The sequence below is a fragment of the Triturus cristatus genome, chromosome 6 (assembly GCF_964204655.1).
Source record: "Triturus cristatus chromosome 6, aTriCri1.1, whole genome shotgun sequence".
Classification (NCBI taxonomy): domain Eukaryota; kingdom Metazoa; phylum Chordata; class Amphibia; order Caudata; family Salamandridae; genus Triturus; species Triturus cristatus.
Window position 1 is genome coordinate 1,739,795,971 of NC_140589.1, and position 18,993 is coordinate 1,739,814,963.

At 46.3% G+C, this 18,993-nt stretch overlaps 1 protein-coding gene across 2 annotated transcripts in view; it reads right to left on the bottom strand.

The window, feature by feature from the left end:
• The window catches only part of TP53BP2 (tumor protein p53 binding protein 2), a 322,660-nt gene extending 305,863 nt beyond the window's left edge, over nucleotides 1–16,797 (bottom strand). The window contains exon 1 of one of the 2 annotated variants that reach the window (XM_085612994.1): nucleotides 16,445–16,797. In XM_085612994.1, the coding sequence (XP_085469120.1) occupies nucleotides 16,445–16,471 (27 nt within the window). In that variant the 5' untranslated portion in view covers nucleotides 16,472–16,797. The remainder of the gene's footprint in view (nucleotides 1–16,444) is intronic. The other variant, XM_085612995.1, reaches the window with a different exon arrangement.
• Nucleotides 16,798–18,993: the final 2,196 nt, after the last annotated feature.

Here is an 18,993-nt window from a genome sequence, read left to right on the forward strand (position 1 = left end):
TCCCCAACCTTTGTGTGTATGATTTTACTGTGTGCAGTTAATTAACGCTCCCAAGCCTGTGGGGGGCCTTCTGGTATTGTTTATTACAGGGGAACCTGAGATCCCTGAAGTCAGCTCTGCACCCCTGTATCCTTTCAGCACCGCATATCCATGGGTAGGTAATAAGGAGGTGCGGGAAGTATAGGTCGCTGAAGAAGACAGGTAATAACCACCCCGCTGTTCCCATCCTTCCCTTCCCTCGCTTGATCACTCCATGGAGTCTGTGTGCTAAATCAGACCGTGGTGGTATCGAGAGGTGGACCATAACGAGCAACATACGACCCTGAGGATTCAAGGCTGCGACAATCAGCCAGGAACCGCGAACCCTGCACACTGCACCTGCCAAGCCTGGCCTGTGCCGGAGTGGACAAAGACCACAAGGTCCTCCCCCCGGCAACTGTGACTCCGAATCCAGCACCCAAGGACCCACCTCGACGCTCCTGACGACGCCTGCAGCCGCAGAACCAGGAACCCCTCCAACTGCGACCAGCAGAGGGTAAGATTTCCCGACGCCAAAAGGCACCCCTGCACCCGGCGGCCCCCTGTGCCTACCTATCCTCCAACTACCCAACTTACCTCTTGAAGTGGTGGTCGCACCTGAAGAATCTTCATCCCCGAGCTTGCAGCCTTTGCTCGTTCTTGAGCTTCTCCAATGGATTCCATTCAGCGCCCGACAGCTTAAAAGCACCCTGCACCCAGCCGCCCGGGTGCCCCTGGCAATGCAACTTCTACTCTAATCTACTTCCCCATTTGCCCTGAGCAAGTGACCAGGAGCCCAGCTCCCACAGCCGTGTGGCCTGCTAGCCAGCAGCCACCAACCAAAGGCCCCCTGCCTCCCGTAGGATAACACTGAGCATAATTCACCCTGCACCTGGCTGCCCCTGTGCCGCTGAGGGTGTAACAACTGTACCTACCTGACTCTTGGAAACCCCTGAGTCTATACCCAGAACCTTAACTCTGCCAGTCGAGAACTTACCCAAAAGCCGATAACTCACTTTTCTTCCATAGGGTAACATTGACTGGTTTCACTTGGAAAATCTTTTAAGTGTCGAGTTTTGAAACCTTCAAATATTCATCTAAAATCAGCCGAACTACCAAAACGAATTTACTCACCTGTTATCAGGAGAGATCCCAGTGCTGGATCTTGGTGCCCAGCACTGACCCTGAAAAGTAATTACAACCATACTTACCTCTACCTTGATTTTCCTGCATAGGATAACATTGCCTGGTTTTCACCAGAAATTCTTCTAAGTGTTGATTTTGAAAACTTACAAATATTCGTTAAAAATCGCCTGTATAACAAAAACACATTCTTTCAACTGTTCACAGGAGATGCCCCAGTGCTGGATCCAGGATCCAACACCGAGTTAGAAAAAGTAACATTAACCCCACTTACCTGCTAAGTGAATTTCCTCCCATAGGATAACATTGGTGATTCTATGGAAAAAAATTCTGTGTCAACTTTTCAAATACAATAATATTCCTTAAAAATCACTACTGTAACCAAAACGTTTTTACTCAACTGTTTACAGGAGATGTCCCAGGACTGAATCTAGGATCCAGCCCTGTGGTAAGAAAAGTAATCCAAAAAGTAACCTATTGCATTTAACTAGAAATTCCCATTGAGCTTAATGTATAATTGGGTTTGAATTTGTGTTGCCTATTTCAACAACTGTGACTATTGCATTCAAAAGTCTATTGCCTATTGAAAGTATTTATCTAAAGCATCTCATTCTGAGAAAGTATATTTTGAAACCTATTGTTGGTTCTAAAATAAAACCATATATTTTGATACAAAACCATTGGCCTAGAGTTCAGTTATTGAGTGTGTGAGACCATTTGCTGACTGAGTGTGTACATCAAATGCTTTACACTGTCCTCTGATACTGCCTTACTGTTCGACCAAGTTACCACTTTAGAGAGTAACTTTAGCCTCTGCCAAACCTCTGGGGACTGTGGACTGTGTGCACACTGTTCCTATTTGGAAACAGTATATACAGAGACACTCTTACAGAAGCTCATTTCAAACTTCAGCTGATAGTATAGCTGCCCCATTCTAAAAGTGAACGACTGCATATGGTTTTCACAACACTAAAAATAATGGAGCAAAAGATGTGCCTAGAAGTCTTTACATTGGTCCTTCTGCTAAAACATTTGTATTTAGCGATCAGCTATGTTTGTGAAGATGCTCAAATTACCATGCAGATATTCAGAGATCTCTGTTGTCTAAACACCAAAGCGCATCGCCAGTAAAATAATTATAAAAGCAATGTACACAATGGCATTTAATTATAAGCCTGGTGATAAAACAGCAGGCGGCTGCCTAACAACTCGGGGTCACGGTTCTGGTTCGTAGTTCCACGTACAATAATGCAATTACCACTTGGAGACCGTCCAAAAACGAAGTGTGCTGGGAACCTCTACTTGGTCATACAAGAGAAACAAAGTAGTGAGCAAATAGAAAAAGGAGTATAAACATGTGATGGATAAGACAACACAGGCAAAGCCTCTAACCCACCACAGATCGCTTCTGCTATACCTGGGAAGAGCTGTGTTGGGTCACAGGTGGTTTCTGCTATAATAGACACCATGGTGAAAGGTGAAGAAAAACAAGGAAACCCAAGGATGCATGGCACGGACAGTGAACTAACATAGCCAAGTGCTCGCCAAAGACATCCCAGCCTAGGTTCTGGCGTAGGAAAGGAGTGAAGGAAGAAAAAAAAAAGTCCCCTCTCTAGGATTCCAACCAAAGAGAAACCCACTATAGCCATGCTCGACAACATCAAAAAGTACGCCGCGAGGATGGCATAAGATTAAGAAACTGTAGACTTACGACATACCAGACAAAGTAACACCAGTATAGGTATTCGGAGCCACAGACGATCAGCATCAAACTCGCAATCTGAGAGACAACCTGAGAAACGGGTAGTCGCGATCTACGTATGGGTAAACTTTGTAAACCCCTTTCACTCCTAGTGCAAAGCTTGAAGCAACATGCGCATGGTCGGAATTGTGTCGGGGTGCCTACACCATGTAAGTTCCTTGATGTGGTGAAGCTGTCGCTATGTTGCTGAGCTGGGAGTATGAGTGGGCATACACCTGGACAAGGAGTTCTCTTCCTGAGCCATGCTTTCATCAGTGCGATACACACCAGGCTGTGCAGCTAAGATACTACTGCACAGACCAAGCTGTGCAGTACCTCGTACAGTGCAGAAAGAGGTACGCCCAGACCGCTGTTCTACTGAAGAATGTTAGCCACACAGCACGAGGCAGCGAACGGCACTCTTCCATGAGCCCACTCCGGGGTTTGGGGTGGTGGGACGGACAGGAGCCGCTGCCCCACCCTCGAAACCTAAACAATGAGCCCGGGGCTAGGGCGTTACTGGCTCACCTTCTCTCCAGCCGGTCTGAGCCACTATGAATTCCACAGCTCAGACGCAAGACTCTGGAATCGGACAAACGTGTGCTTTTCCATAACTTATGCGAATAACACGAACCTCGCCCTGAGAGATGCTGTCAGGGCGTCTGGAGAACATCGAACGACGTGAGATTTCAGGCCCACATACCAGGAACAGCACCGAACCCCCGGCACTCAAACACAGCACGTTCAGCTGTCCCATTAAACACAGGAATGCAGACCACAAAGGAAAGCATCGGTAAAGACACATTATTCAACTACAAAAGCAGGTGTGACTAGCATTCACGCTATGTTTCAAAGCCTTTGAGAGCATGGAAAGGATGCCTACTCAGTAAACACCCATTCCAGACGGATTCACAAACACAGCTGGATTGAAACTGATAGCTTTATAATGTATAATTGTATACACTGTATAACCAATGTATAAATTTTAGATTTGAATAAAGATTCCTGGGTATAGTGACTGAAGGGAGTGGCGGGGGGGGAGGGGGGGGGGAATCAAGCCTACGAAGTGGTAGGCATTTCAGTTCATAGCACGAAGAGAGGGAAAAGCTTGCTGCAGAGTCATAGAATTATTTTTTTCTATTTTGGGATGTCTACGCAAATTGGAGATGTGGTTTCTGGTTTGTCTGGGTCACCCAGCCATCCTGAAGATGCAATAAGAAAGATTTATGTCTAGACATTCTCCTGCCCTCTGATTTGTAGATGTGGCGGTTTTAGTAAACTCTCTGTAAAGGGTCTGAAGCACTCCTTTCTTTTCTTTTCAATTTCTGTTCCTTTGCTTTTATTCAAGTTTTGGCGTGCACTCCACGTTAACGCTCCATTCCTAAGCGTATTTTATAACTAATCATCACAAGAGTGACACGCAAGCTTACGTGTCCCAATGAGTGGCACAGCCTGTATGCACATTTGCGACATATCTGCACGTACTCAATAGTGTTACCAAAGTTTTTCCAAATTTTATTTTCTTAGTTCATCCAGTTTTATCCGTTACGTCAAGGAAATGAAGATCAACTATCTCACGCATTATAAATGACACTGGAATTGCCCATCCGGGCCTATACCCAGGCACGTAATCTGTCTTCATTCATCCTACACATTTTCTTCACCCAATGCATTTCGGTATGAATTAAGACCTTCCTCAGGGGTATCTACAAATATTAAAAATACACATCAGCCCCATACAAAACATGATCAAAAATCAAGCACAAACTTTGTGTTACAACATATTATAAACCATCCTCTAAAGTAAAACAAAACGTGCCCATCGGTGAACGTGTATCCCACTAAACCAACTTCCTCATGTCATGTTAACCAAATCACCTCACTATATCCCAAATAAAGTGACCATTGTTTCAATCCCCACACTCCACAGTTTTTGATCTCCCGATTATACTGACCATCTCACTCAATCCCCAACTCCCCAGTTTGTACAGGCTGAATCATGTAGGAAAGTATAATCTCAAATCCTGTTTGAAACCCCCTATGTACAAAAAAGTACCTACTTAAGCCTACCATCACCCTTCCGTGTTCCCTTCTGTACCACCCTTTCTTCCTCAGCCTTCATTTTCATACTTTTTCGCTAACTTCCAATACCCTCCCTCTTAATCTAATCCCCACTGTTGCCTACCTCAACCCTTCAATTTATTAGAGACAACCGGTTTTCTAGAACACAAAAAAGTTGTAGTCTGAAGGCAGGGAGGAGAACCGCAGAATAAGACCTAGGGGAGTAAAATGGGGAAGAAAGCATGCAATAAATAGGAAGGGCTGTCTCAAAGTCGACAATATGTAAATATTTTTATTTATTAGAGACAACCGGTTTTCTAAAACACAAAAAAAAAGTTAATGTAGTCTGAAGGCTAGACCCAAGAAACAGTCTCCTGCAGCGATTCTTAACCGTTTTACTTTTGTGGACTCCAAACGAATCACTAATGGACCAACACCTCGACAATTTCTATGATTTGAACCTCAAAAGAATACACACAAAAACAGAAATAAGCACACAAACAAAACACAAATTATGAAATATTTGACTTAATCTACAAAATGGAAAAAATAAAACAAGAAAAAAAAAACTAAATGTTAATGTGAAGGTTGGGACTTTTCAAATATTTGTGTTATTTATAAACAAAAGACTTATGCTACATTCTAGTACATCAATTTGTCTTTTTTGCTCTGATGCATGCCCTTTTTGTCAGCACATACTAGTGCCTACTTTAAGGCCGCCAACTCTCGACAGTATATTCCACTAGCTACACTTGCGCTGCTCCCATGATTCAAGACATGGATGCCGACTTCATCTTTAGCCTCCAAGTTCAAATTATTTCGTTCACAGAACGTTTTATAATTTTCAGTTTTTAATACATGTATTAGTCTGCTAAAATGATTTAATTTCCTAAACAGGTGCAGACCTCTTCTCCCCCCAAAGTAGGTTTCACAGACTCCAGGTTAAGAATCGCTGGCCGACTGTATTCAATCACTAGCACCGCCTTCCCCAGAGCTGGCTCAGATTCACACCGTTTTCTGGGAGTTGATGTCTGTTCCTACTCTGAACTGACACACTTGGTCACGGACAACAGAGGTGAGCATCAAGTGCTCACAATTCAGCCTTGTTAGACAACCGCAGTGTGCAGCTAGTTATCACGGTTTAGCCATGTGGCGCAGGTGAATCTGTTCTCAGCAGCAGCATGGCCAGAGTCATTCTAAACAAAGCATAGATGAACACCATCTCATGATCCAACACTGCAGAACTCGAACCTTGGACCGGTAGGCGGCACACAGACCTCCGCCGCGGGCACATGAATTACCACAAGTCTAATAATACCGTATCTGAAAAGGCAAAGAAATAATAAATACCATAAAGAGCCATCTGCCAAGAAAGTACTAGCAGGGCAATGCTGAGAGTACGTGTTTCTGTTCATTCTCTCAGAAGCAAGTGCATCCAGATTTGACACCAACAGTCTTCCAGCCACTCTCCTAAGCATTCACCTTGAAACTCGATCTGCATTGGTGTCTAATGCGCTGCACCTTCAGTAGAACAAGCTACCACGTGAAACGTGATCGCAGCACCACGCAGTGACGCACTTTAGAATATCACGGGACCAAACAGGAAAACAACACATGGGAAACGCGGCACGTGGGAGAGGAGGCGAAATATACATGCTGCTCTGTTTATACCGAAAACCAAGCAACATAAGTTCGTTCCATCTGTTTTCCTCTTTTAAATGGTTCTATTATACGTGACACACAAACCCCCGCAAAATAATCCCCTTCCTTTTTCAGTCAGTCAAAATTCTGGACCACCACCTGCTTAACAGTGTTATTACTGCAGTAAACTACTCTAGGCTCCTACGGTATAATCAGTCCCTCTACTGGCAAGCCAACTTTACCACAACCAGTTAACACAGTTACAACGAGGAAATGACAAGAACAGCTAGTGACGTTCCAACACCAAGTCCGGAAGGACAATAGGAAAGCCTGGGAACACCTCAACTTAAGGACATGAACACCACCCACTGGAACTCTGGAGTTATGTCACCGACATGGACATCAAAACCCGCCAAAACTGAACTGCATTGTATTCCACTGCCCTTGGAGTGAGGCCAAGGCTACAGTCAACCTGTCGTTTCCTGGATAGTTGGCAGCAGAGTTTTGTCTTCAGTTGCTACTTAAATAAAGGCAAGGAGCCGCTCTGGAGGGGAGGATCAGTTCACAAGAGACAAATAATGCAATGTGGTAGACTTACAAGACAGCAGAGCAGCCAGAGGAACATGTGTGCCACAAAAAACACAATGCACCAGACTTACAAGACAGCAGAGCAGCCAGAGGAACATGTGTGCCACAAAAAAACAATGCACCAGACTTACAAGACAGCAGAGCAGCCAGAGGAACATGTGTGCCACAAAAAACACAATGCACCAGACTTACAAGACAGCAGAGCAGCCAGAGGAACATGTGTGTCACAAAAAACACAATGCACCAGACTTACAAGACAGCAGAGCAGCCAGAGGAGCATGTGTGTCACAAAAAACACAATGCACCAGACTTACAAGACCGCAGAGCAGCCAGAGGAACATGTGTGTCACAAAAAACACAATGCACCAGACTTACAAGACCGCAGAGCAGCCAGAGGAGCATGTGTGGCCTAAAAAAACAATGCATCAGACTTACAAGACAGCAGAGCAGCCAGAGGAGCATGTGTGGCCTAAAAAAACAATGCATCAGACTTACAAGACCGCAGAGCAGCCAGAGGAACATGTGTGCCACAAAAAACACAATGCACCAGACTTACAAGACAGCAGAGCAGCCAGAGGAACATGTGTGTCACAAAAAACACAATGCACCAGACTAACAAGACAGCAGAGCAGCCAGAGGAACATGTGTGCACAAAAAACACAATGCACCAGACTTACAAGACAGCAGAGCAGCCAGAGGAACATGTGTGTCACAAAAAACACAATGCATCAGACTTACAAGACAGCAGAGCAGCCAGAGGAACATGTGTGCCACAAAAAACACAATGCACCAGACTTACAAGACAGCAGAGCAGCCAGAGGAACATGTGTGCCACAAAAAACACAATGCACCAGACTTACAAGACAGCAGAGCAGCCAGAGGAACATGTGTGTCACAAAAAACACAATGCACCAGACTTACAAGACCGCAGAGCAGCCAGAGGAGCATGTGTGTCACAAAAAACACAATGCACCAGACTTACAAGACCGCAGAGCAGCCAGAGGAACATGTGTGTCACAAAAAACACAATGCACCAGACTTACAAGACCGCAGAGCAGCCAGAGGAGCATGTGTGGCCTAAAAACAATGCATCAGACTTACAAGAAAGCAGAGCAGCCAGAGGAACATGTGTGGCCTAAAAACAATGCATCAGACTTACAAGACAGCAGAGCAGCCAGAGGAACATGTGTGCCACAAAAAAACAATACACCAGACTTACAAGACAGCAGAGCAGCCAGAGGAGCATGTGTGGCCTAAAAAACAATGCACCAGACTTACAAGACAGCAGAGCAGCCAGAGGAGCATGTGTGGCCTAAAAAAACAATGCATCAGACTTACAAGACAGCAGAGCAGCCAGAGGAACATGTGTGCCACAAAAAAACAATACACCAGACTTACAAGACAGCAGAGCAGCCAGGGGAGCATGTGTGGCCTAAAAAAACATTGCATCAGACTTACAAGAAAGCAGAGCAGCCAGGGGAACACGTGTGGCATAAAAAATAATACATCAGACTTGCAAGACAGCAGAGCAGCCAGAGGAACATGTGGGCCTCAAAGACAAAGAGCTCATTACCAATAACTACAAACATGTTAATAAAAGATATTGGTAGTATGCCTGCAAAAAAAAAATGGTGTTTTACACAGACATCAGATCAAGCGGTGGGTCAAAGAATTTGCTTTACAAACTACTATTGTACATTAGGATCCGCAGGTCTGTGCACATTCACTACAATTATCACGTAGTCCAAAGTGGCCATGTCCCGGAGTCAACTTAATTTCTTGAAGTTAAAATAATCTCATTAGTTGAATCACCCACTATTAGAATGTACAAATAATTGTTTTCCTTTCGTGCAACAATATATTCGATGCAACTCAAAGACCATCACATGTTCATGTGTTTTTAACTCTTGACAATCACTTAAGCTAGTACACAATGTGTATTTGCAGCTTCTAAACAAACACTGGCAAAATCAATATGCCTCGAGTCTGTGACAGATTATCAGCTTGGCCATTGGCTTTTTTTAATACCGTACAGTGGGTAACCCCCCCCCCCCCAATGCTGTGCAATACGGTTACAAAACAAGAAATGTGATGACACGACCGGCCATGTCATTCTGGTGACATGTGCATCACAACCCTTGCAGGTACCATTTAAACAATACAGGCACCAATTTCTAACGGACAGCAGGGGTAGAAGGACAAAGGAGGAGGGGGTTCAGAGGGAAAGGAGAAGCAAGTGGAGGAGCAAGAAGAAGCTCACATAGGGGGATAAGTACAGAGTGTGAGGGGGAGAAAGCGCTTGAGAAGTGGTAACACACAAGGATAACAGCAGCACACAAGAAAGACTGGGAGCAGGGGAGAAGTACAACAAGCATTTGCAATGCAATAGGCCTCGCATTTATAAGAGTTTGAGCTATTGGCATTGTAAAATTACAATGCCTTTTATTTATGTTTTGGTTTTAAAACAAATAAAAGGCATTGTCATTTACAATGTCAGTAGCATAAACTCGCATAAAAGCAGTGTGTGGAGTGCAGCAGTGTGCGGCGTGCAGCAGTGTGTAATGCAGCAGTGTGTAATGCAGCAGGCGTGCAGCAGTGTGTGGCGTGGTTTGTAAACAACAAGAAAAGCGGACATCAAAGGAAGGGTGGGAGGGAACGAGCATATGGGGTGTGAGTTATAACGAAAGTTAATTGTTGTAAGAGAGGATGCAGGAAGTGAGGCCGAGCGCGCGCTGGCGAAAGCAGTCTGCTGCTTTCAAGTCCGATGCCAGATGCCAGCTTCGCGCTTGAATGCCTCACATGCACTGGCCATAAACCGCATTCCCAAGGTCTTGTGCCCCTTACTAAATCTCTCTGAATGCGTGAGGCGGCGCATGCGCAGGAAGTAGCTGGTGGAAAATGGAATGCGCGTGGTTGTGCGCGTAACCGCCACCCGATCCGCCTGGGAAGCCTTTGGGAGCATTTTCTGAAGCCCCTACATAAGTCTCGCTGAGCAATCGCTTACGCGATAGCCAGGCGAGACCTAAAAATCACATTGACAAAGCCAATTAATCTTGTCTAGGCAAGACTAATTGGCTTTCCCAATGTTTGTTACTGCCTGGTCTTGCCCAGGTGTAGGTGGACGAGCACCTTTCACGGTAATTCAGTCCCAGTTAGGACCTAGTTGCGGATGCTAACAGGAGAAACAGAGGTGGAGTGTGAGGCTGAGGAGAGACACATGTGGAGCGTGAGGAGAGACACATGTGGAGCGTGAGGAGAGACACATGTGGAGCGCGAGGAGGAGACACATGTGGAGCGCGAGGAGGAGACACATGTGGAGCGCGAGGAGGAGACACATGTGGAGCGCAAGGAGGAGACACATGTGGAGCGCAAGGAGGAGACACATGTGGAGCGCGAGGAGGAGACATGTGGAGCGCGAGGAGGAGACATGTGGAGCGCGAGGAGGAGACACATGTGGAGCGCGAGGAGGAGACACATGTGGAGCGCGAGGAGGAGACACATGTGGAGCGCGAGGAGGAGACACATGTGGAGCGCGAGGAGGAGACACATGTGGAGCGCGAGGAGGAGACACATGTGGAGCGCGAGGAGGAGACACATGTGGAGCGCGAGGAGGAGACACATGTGGAGCGCGAGGAGGAGACACATGTGGAGCGCGAGGAGGAGACACATGTGGAGCGCGAGGAGGAGACACATGTGGAGCGCGAGGAGGAGACACATGTGGAGCGCGAGGAGGAGACACGTGGAGCGCGAGGAGGAGACACGTGGAGCGCGAGGAGGAGACATGTGGAGCGTGAGTAGGAGGGTGAGGTGGAGGGTGAGGAGAGACACGCGTGGAGGGTGAGGACAGACGTGTGGAGGGTGAGGAGAGACACGTGGAGGGTGAGGAGAGACACGTGGAGGGTGAGGAGAGACACGTGGAGGGTGAGGAGAGAGACGTGGAGGGTGAGGAGAGAGACGTGGAGGGTGAGGAGAGAGACGTGGAGGGTGAGGAGAGAGACGTGGAGGGTGAGGAGAGAGACGTGGAGGGTGAGGAGAGAGACGTGGAGGGTGAGGAGAGAGACGTGGAGGGTGAGGAGAGAGACGTGGAGGGTGAGGAGAGAGACGTGGAGGGTGAGGAGAGAGACGTGGAGGGTGAGGAGAGAGACGTGGAGGGTGAGGAGAGAGACGTGGAGGGTGAGGAGAGAGACGTGGAGGGTGAGGAGAGAGACGTGGAGGGTGAGGAGAGACGTGGAGGGTGAGGAGAGACACGTGGAGGGTGAGGAGAGACACGTGGAGGGTGAGGAGAGACACGTGGAGGGTGAGGAGAGACACGTGGAGGGTGAGGAGAGACACGTGGAGGGTGAGGAGAGACACGTGGAGGGTGAGGAGAGACACGTGGAGGGTGAGGAGAGACACGTGGAGGGTGAGGAGAGACACGTGGAGGGTGAGGAGAGACACGTGGAGGGTGAGGAGAGACACGTGGAGGGTGAGGAGAGACACGTGGAGGGTGAGGAGAGACACGTGGAGGGAGAGACACGTGGAGGGAGAGACACGTGGAGGGAGAGACACGTGGAGGGAGAGACACGTGGAGGGAGAGACACGTGGAGGGAGAGACACGTGGAGGGAGAGACACGTGGAGGGAGAGACACGTGGAGGGAGAGACACGTGGAGGGAGAGACACGTGGAGGGAGAGACACGTGGAGGGAGAGACACGTGGAGGGAGAGACACGTGGAGGGAGAGACACGTGGAGGGAGAGACACGTGGAGGGAGAGACACGTGGAGGGAGAGACACGTGGAGGGAGAGACACGTGGAGGGAGAGACACGTGGAGGGAGAGACACGTGGAGGGAGAGACACGTGGAGGGAGAGACACGTGGAGGGAGAGACACATGGAGGGAGAGACACATGGAGGGAGAGACACATGGAGGGAGAGACACATGGAGGGTGAGGAGAGACACGTGGAGGGTGAGGAGAGACACGTGGAGGGTGAGGAGAGACACGTGGAGGGTGAGGAGAGACACGTGGAGGGTGAGGAGAGACACGTGGAGGGTGAGGAGAGACACGTGGAGGGTGAGGAGAGACACGTGGAGGGTGAGGAGAGACACGTGGAGGGTGAGGAGAGACACGTGGAGGGTGAGGAGAGACACGTGGAGGGTGAGGAGAGACACGTGGAGGGTGAGGAGAGACATCTCCACACGTCTCTCCTCACCTTCCACGTGTCTCTCCTTGCCGGGCTTGTCTTGTTTTTATTACTGCAGTTGAATGTATGAATATGGATTTATTTGTTTACTTTTTCATCATAAGAGCATTCTCCTGTGTGCTTTAGTTACTGTGGTATAGAAAATTAATGAATGGGTAAATACGCAGATGGTGACTATCTTCTGCCACTGGTGCATTCAGATAAGCGGCAGGAAGTTCGTCGGACACATGCACTGGTTTCAATTTCGAGAAAGTGGGGTGAACGTTTCACAGATCGGGAGTGTGTGTCAACACGTGTTTCTCCTTCACGGCAAGGCCAATCAGTAAGTTTTGTTTAACTGTGTGGTCATGAATCCTTTCAATTGCATAAGTGAGCGGGTATGGATGTAAACAAAAATGTAACACTAATACCACATTTTCTGTCACTCTTGTGAACGGGTTTGCTGTGAATGTATGAATGAGAATGGCGTTGTAGAATACGTTGCATGGAAAAGGGTCAACATGGTGTATACGTTTTTTTTAAACATTCAACTGCAGTAATAAAAACAAGACAAGCCCGGCGGAGCGTGGCGCGCGCGCTTGGCGGGGGCGCGCATTCCAGGCGGCGGAGCGGACCCTTTAAAGTGCGACGCCAAACGGATTGCATGGCGGCACGATGCGCGCGATTGTGCGCGTGCTCGCCATGCAATCCGCTTTTCGGAGCACTTTTGGGAGCCCCTTACAATAGTCTCGCTTTGCGATCGCTTACGCGATAGCAAGGCGAGACCTAAAAACCACAGGGACAGCTTGAGGGGAAGGACACATGGGAGAGAGCTAAAAACACATCCATTCTCATGGTGTGCTTAATCATAAACAAAAGACAAGCCATTGAATGAGAGGAAAGGAAATGAGAATGACTAACGATAGTGAACCATAAGGAATGGGCAAACTTTAAATTCTTGTTTATCCCACAATAGGTCTTTTTCATCCAGACATCTGCTCGACCCAAACAAGCATTGGGAAAGACAATAGGTCTTGCTTATGAGAGCTCTTGGCTTTGGCAATGATTTTTAGGTCTCGCCTAGCTATTGCGTTTACGCAATCGCTATGCGAGACTCTAGTAAGAGGGGCATTTCAAAGTGCTCCCAAAAGTGGATTGCATGGCGAACACGCGCACAATCACGTGCATCGTGTAGCCATGCAATCCGTTTGGGGAAGCGCTTCAGCCCACTGGCGTGTGCACGTGTAGCCACAGCATCATACTTCAAAGGGTCCGCTCCCCCGCCTGGAATGCGCTCCCCCACCACAGCATGCCGAGAGATTGTTTCCTCATGGCGCCTCTCACAACTGTCCCTCCCCCACCACAGGGCTAGTCTCACGGACGCATTGCCATCCATCTATTGCATTGCAAATGCTTGTTTGTAACTTTCTATCGTTCTTTTTATCGGTTTATTCTTATGTTTCTCCTGGCATTCTTTCACATATTATTTGCATCTTTTCTTTTTGGTATTACTACCATTAGTTAGTTCCTTCTTCCTTTTATTTCCTTCAATTGCCTATCATTGCATCATCTCACATTTCCTCTTTATTTCAATATGTTCTTCTGCTTTCCTTCTTTCCTTTTATTTTATCTTTATTTCTTTTCTTCTTTCCACTCATTCATTATTTTCTTTCTTTTCTCCTTTTTCAATGTTTTCCTTATTCTCTGAGTTCATTTGTACCGTCTTTCCGCCGTGCTTCCCTTTTCTTCCTTCATTATTTGCATTTTACCAGCTTTCCTGTGCGCTGTCTCACTACATTGGCCTCTAACCTTTTTTTTCTTCGGCAGCCGAGCTGTGGTAAAATAAGACAGCGCATGTACAGTAGAAGCACTTTTGGTTAAATTCTCTTTGCTGCGTTGATGTCTCTTTTCAGCTCTGTCATGCATGTCAGCATTTGGGAAAAGATAACAATAAGATTTCAAATTAAAGGATTTTTCTGCGGTTGTCCCCTTTCCCAGAGTATAAACTGACAATTTGTATTCTGTAAAGCCTCAGACATATTAAATAGGCTATATATGTTACTATTATATACAATCATCCAAACTCATTTTTAACATAACTTTCTAGTCTTTGTTTATTTTAACTGTCAGTCGTGTATCATTAAGACTGATCTAGAACACATTTTAAAGTTTCCTTTTTGTGTTTACTGTTTCAAGTATGAAGGAATGGGAACAAAAATACTGATGTTAGGTGACCAGGACTTTAAAATACTGGTAATCTCGGTAAAAACAAGCATTTGCAATGCAACAGGTCTCGCATAATTAAAGTCTGAGCTATTAGGGTTGCATTATTTAGCAATGCCAATAGCTCAAACATTAATAATGCGAGACCTATTGCATTGCAAATGCTTGTTTAGCCATGCTGTGAGGTGGGCGGGTGGGGCTGGGTTAACAAGCGGACAAATGGGCTAGGAAAATAAGCAGACAACAGAAGTTGGGCAGAAGAGGATGGTACAGCAACTTAAAAACTGAAAGGGGGGGGGGTGATTGACGCTAAACCAAAAACTGGAAAATATTGGCTGCCAAAATATCAGCAATACATGAACATAACCCAACAAAAATGCTGGTTAAACTAAATCCCCAAATGCAGCCAAACTCCCCTTCTATCTATCGAAGGGCTGGGTTGCTGTACTAATTTAAGCTAGTTTCACCATTTGTCTGGGCAAAAGCCAATAGTGGATTTTTGAGCACAGAACACAATTTAGCAGTCAGTGTTACCTTTTACAGACATTTTTACATTATACAGTGTGGAAAGGGTAGATGTTCGTGCACTACACGGACTTAAAAGAAACACCGTAAACAACAATTACACTGCTGGTGTCTATAAAGCGTTAAACAAAAAAAAAGGATCAATGAAAACCCCACATGATAAGGTCCTCGCGGACAATAAACTTCGTTGGGTACACAGAGAGAGTGGGTGGTCACATGCGTTCTTTAAACACCAGACACCGCGGACAAGCTCCAATCCGGATATTAAGCAAGACGTGACCGGAGCTGTGATATGGTCTTGTGAAAAGGAGATAGGATGACATCATCAGTTTCAGTGGATCACTCACGCCAAAAAAAGAAACACATCATGAAGAGCCGGTTCACGACGAGGCGGAGAAAGAGGCGCATATCCATTGTATTCCACGAAACAAAAACACAAATCCAATTATACATTGATTGTACTACCGAGTGACAAATCCATTTATAGCCAAGCGGGACACACTACAGACGGTGGGGAAATGCAGTAAATATCAGCCGGCTCAGAATTGTCGAGAAGAGCATTTATGTTTCAAATGTCTTATGTAACACCATGCTAAAGTATTTTTTTTCTGGGACAGTCTGTAAACACGAGTTGTTTTTCATTGTAACTGTTCCCGGTGCCACTTTGTGTCGCAACAAACTCCTTCCCCACACTCCGATTTTTGTCTTGCTTTTACAGTACAAAGAAAAATAAACTTTCAATTACATACTTCAAAGGTGTTTGCGATTTTTCAAACAAATGCACACACGACACTGCCAAATAAAATGGACGCCTGCATTCAACAAGTGGCTCATACTAACATTCAGCACGAATCCACTTTCCATGTCATCACGAAAAAATACAACACAAGATGTAAAACTGACATAAATCTCATAAGGGTGCTGCAACATCTAGACAGAGAAAGCGCCACCAATGAAATCCAAACCCGCCGGTATCCAAGTAATTCCCCATAGATACAGTCCAGGATTCAGGAAAGCTACCTTTCCCACAAGCCAAAAACTACACGTCTCGTATTGATCTGGAGGCAAAAAAAAACCTCCATCCACCACCACACACAAGCAGCAGTCGCAGCCGGAGGAGTCCTCGGCCAGCCCTGGCGCAAGAAACTATCCACTCCATGCATAAACAAATCACCAACAGGTTGCAAGACTGTCGAAAGCGATAAAAGAAACTACCCAAAGCGATCCCAGCGCCTGCCCCGCTCCTCGCAAGAGCCAAGAAACTGGTCACCTCAAAGTGAACCCCAGCTAACACAGACCCCCCCCCAAAAAACAAAGATGAGGCCGCAGCGGAGGCCAGCACTCACCGGCATCATCCTGGGTCCGTACCGCATTGATGCTGGCTGCGGGCCGGCGGCTCCGGTGCCGAGGCTGATCTTCGGAGCTGGCAAGGGAGCGGTGGGCTAACTCGCCCGGTCGCGTTGGTCTTGGGTCCTGCCGGGGGAAGGCTGGCGAACGGGTTTGTTTTCCGTGTTCTTGCCCTCGCCGCTTCCGTCTCTCCCGGGAGGTCGATTCTGGCTGGCTCGCGAGCAGCTCCCGTGGCTCTGGTTAGGGGCGGGGTCAGCAGGAGGTACCCACACTGGTGACGCGGCGCCACCTCCTCTCGGACCCCTCGAAACCCAGCCGCCCTCCCACTGCTCGTGACGTCGGCGGAAGTAGCAGTCTGGGAGGAAAGACTGGATGTCGCGTAGCCATGGCGACTGTGAGCGGAAGTCCACACTGTACAAGTGCGAGACTACTGCCTATTATGTCTCTTCCGCCCCAAGTTTATTTTGTTTGGTTATTATCCTACTTTGTTAGTCTTAACGTGTGAACTAACACTTTTAACTCCCACCAAAAATATATATATATTATTTTTGCAGTTTTGTGTAGCCCGAACTTGTCCCGAAAGTATTAGCGCGCTTTACATGAGCACAAGTTAAGTTACACAAGGACACATTAATTTTTTGGTAGGTCCCGGGAGATTAAGTGATTTGCCCCGAATCAGAGGATGTTGAGCGGACGCTAAAATTCTAACCTGGTTCCCCAGCTCCAAAGTCAGCAGCTCTGGCCGTTAGGCCATATCGCTTGGCTAAAAAGGAAGTTTTGGTATTTGTATGTTTTTGGCGTTGTAATGGGGAGGTTACTAGTTGCGCGGCACTTGGTGTAAGTAAAGCAGTCAGTGCTACTTTGCAAGTGGTTTCGGTCGACACGTCCAGCAAGTGCATGCATCAATTTCCCAATGTTTTTCAAAATAAGGTTGGCACAGTATTGGGTTTTAAGCATGAAATTCGCCTCAAGTCCAATGCCCAACCAATAGTCCACAAAGTCCGATCTCTTCCTTTGAGCGCAAGGGATGAATTAAAGAAAGTTTTGAAAAATTTGTGTGATGAGGAGGTTATCACACCTTGTGATTCATCCGAATGGGTTTCCCCCATAGTTTTAGTTCGCAAAAAGTCTGGCGGGGTTAGATTATGTGCTGACTTGCGCTCCTTGAACAACAATATCATCGTGGATTGTCATCCCTTACCCAAAATTCACGATCTACTTGCTAATCTGGGTGGAGCAAAGTTTTTTTCCCTTTTGGACCTCAAGTCGGCATATCATCAAATTCCCTTGTCTCCAAAGTCTCAAGAATTAACAACTTTTGTAACGCCATTTGGGGCATACAAATACTTGAGACTTCCCTTTGGCCTAGCCTCAGCTGCTAGCATTTTTCAGAAACTAATGGATAATTTATTATGTGACATTCCTGGGGTACAAGCTTACCAAGATGACATCTTGATTTTTGCCAGCAATATTTCGGAACATGATCTGATTCTAGCTAGAGTGTTAGGAGTCTTAGAGAGAGCTGGGATGACGGTTAGGCATGATAAATGCAAATTTGCTGTCCAAGAATTGGACTATTTGGGTCATACACTGTCTCCTAATGGCATAAAACCCAAATTTTCATTGATAAAAGCTATAGAGATGCCACCCCTCCCAACGATAGGGATTCTCTTCGCTCATTCCTTGGCCTGGCAGAGTACTATGCCAGATTTGTTCATGGCTATGCTCAAATTGTCGAACCTTTAAGGAATCTTTTGAGAAAGGGAGTGAAGTTCGTTTGGTCACATGACCTACAAAAAGTTTTTGAGCATGTTAAGAAGCTCATTGAAGACTCACCAGCTCTACATCCTTTTTCTGATGGGTCAAAATGTTTCATTACCGTAGATGCAAGTCTCACTGGTCTGGGGGCTGTCTTACGACAATGGGTGGATGGTAAAGAACACACTGTCGCTTTCGCCTCTAGAACTCTTTTACCAGCTGAAACTAGATATAGTACAATTGAAAGAGAGGCTCTAGCTTGTGTTTGGGCCATACAAAAATTCAAACCATATATTTGGGGTCGTGAGTTCGAAATCTATACAGATCACAAACCACTCATGCATATGCTTTCAAACAGCACGTCAAACAGAGCTTCTGCAAGACTTGTTCGACTGCTGTCAAAACTTCAGGAATTTCACTTTGTCATCAAACACATTTCTGGGGGGAAATTTTTTAGAGCGGATTGTCTTTCAAGAATGTCTTTAAAGGAATATTCTGTTTTTGATGATGATGTTGAATGTGTTGTTGCTGCAATTGATGCTATTGCGGAATGTCCACCCATTTCTGAAGCTGAGTGAAACTCAGCTTACAACGATGATGTCACACTTTCCAAGGTTAAATGTTTTATTGTGAACAAATGGCCTGAGCGCAGGACTCTATCTCCTGACTTAAAAGCCTTTGCGAATGTTTCTGAAGAACTTTCTTTAGTTAACAATATGATTATGCGCCATGAGTGGTTTGTTCCACCTGAATCCTTACGAAATACAATCATTCGCTCGGCTCATCAAGG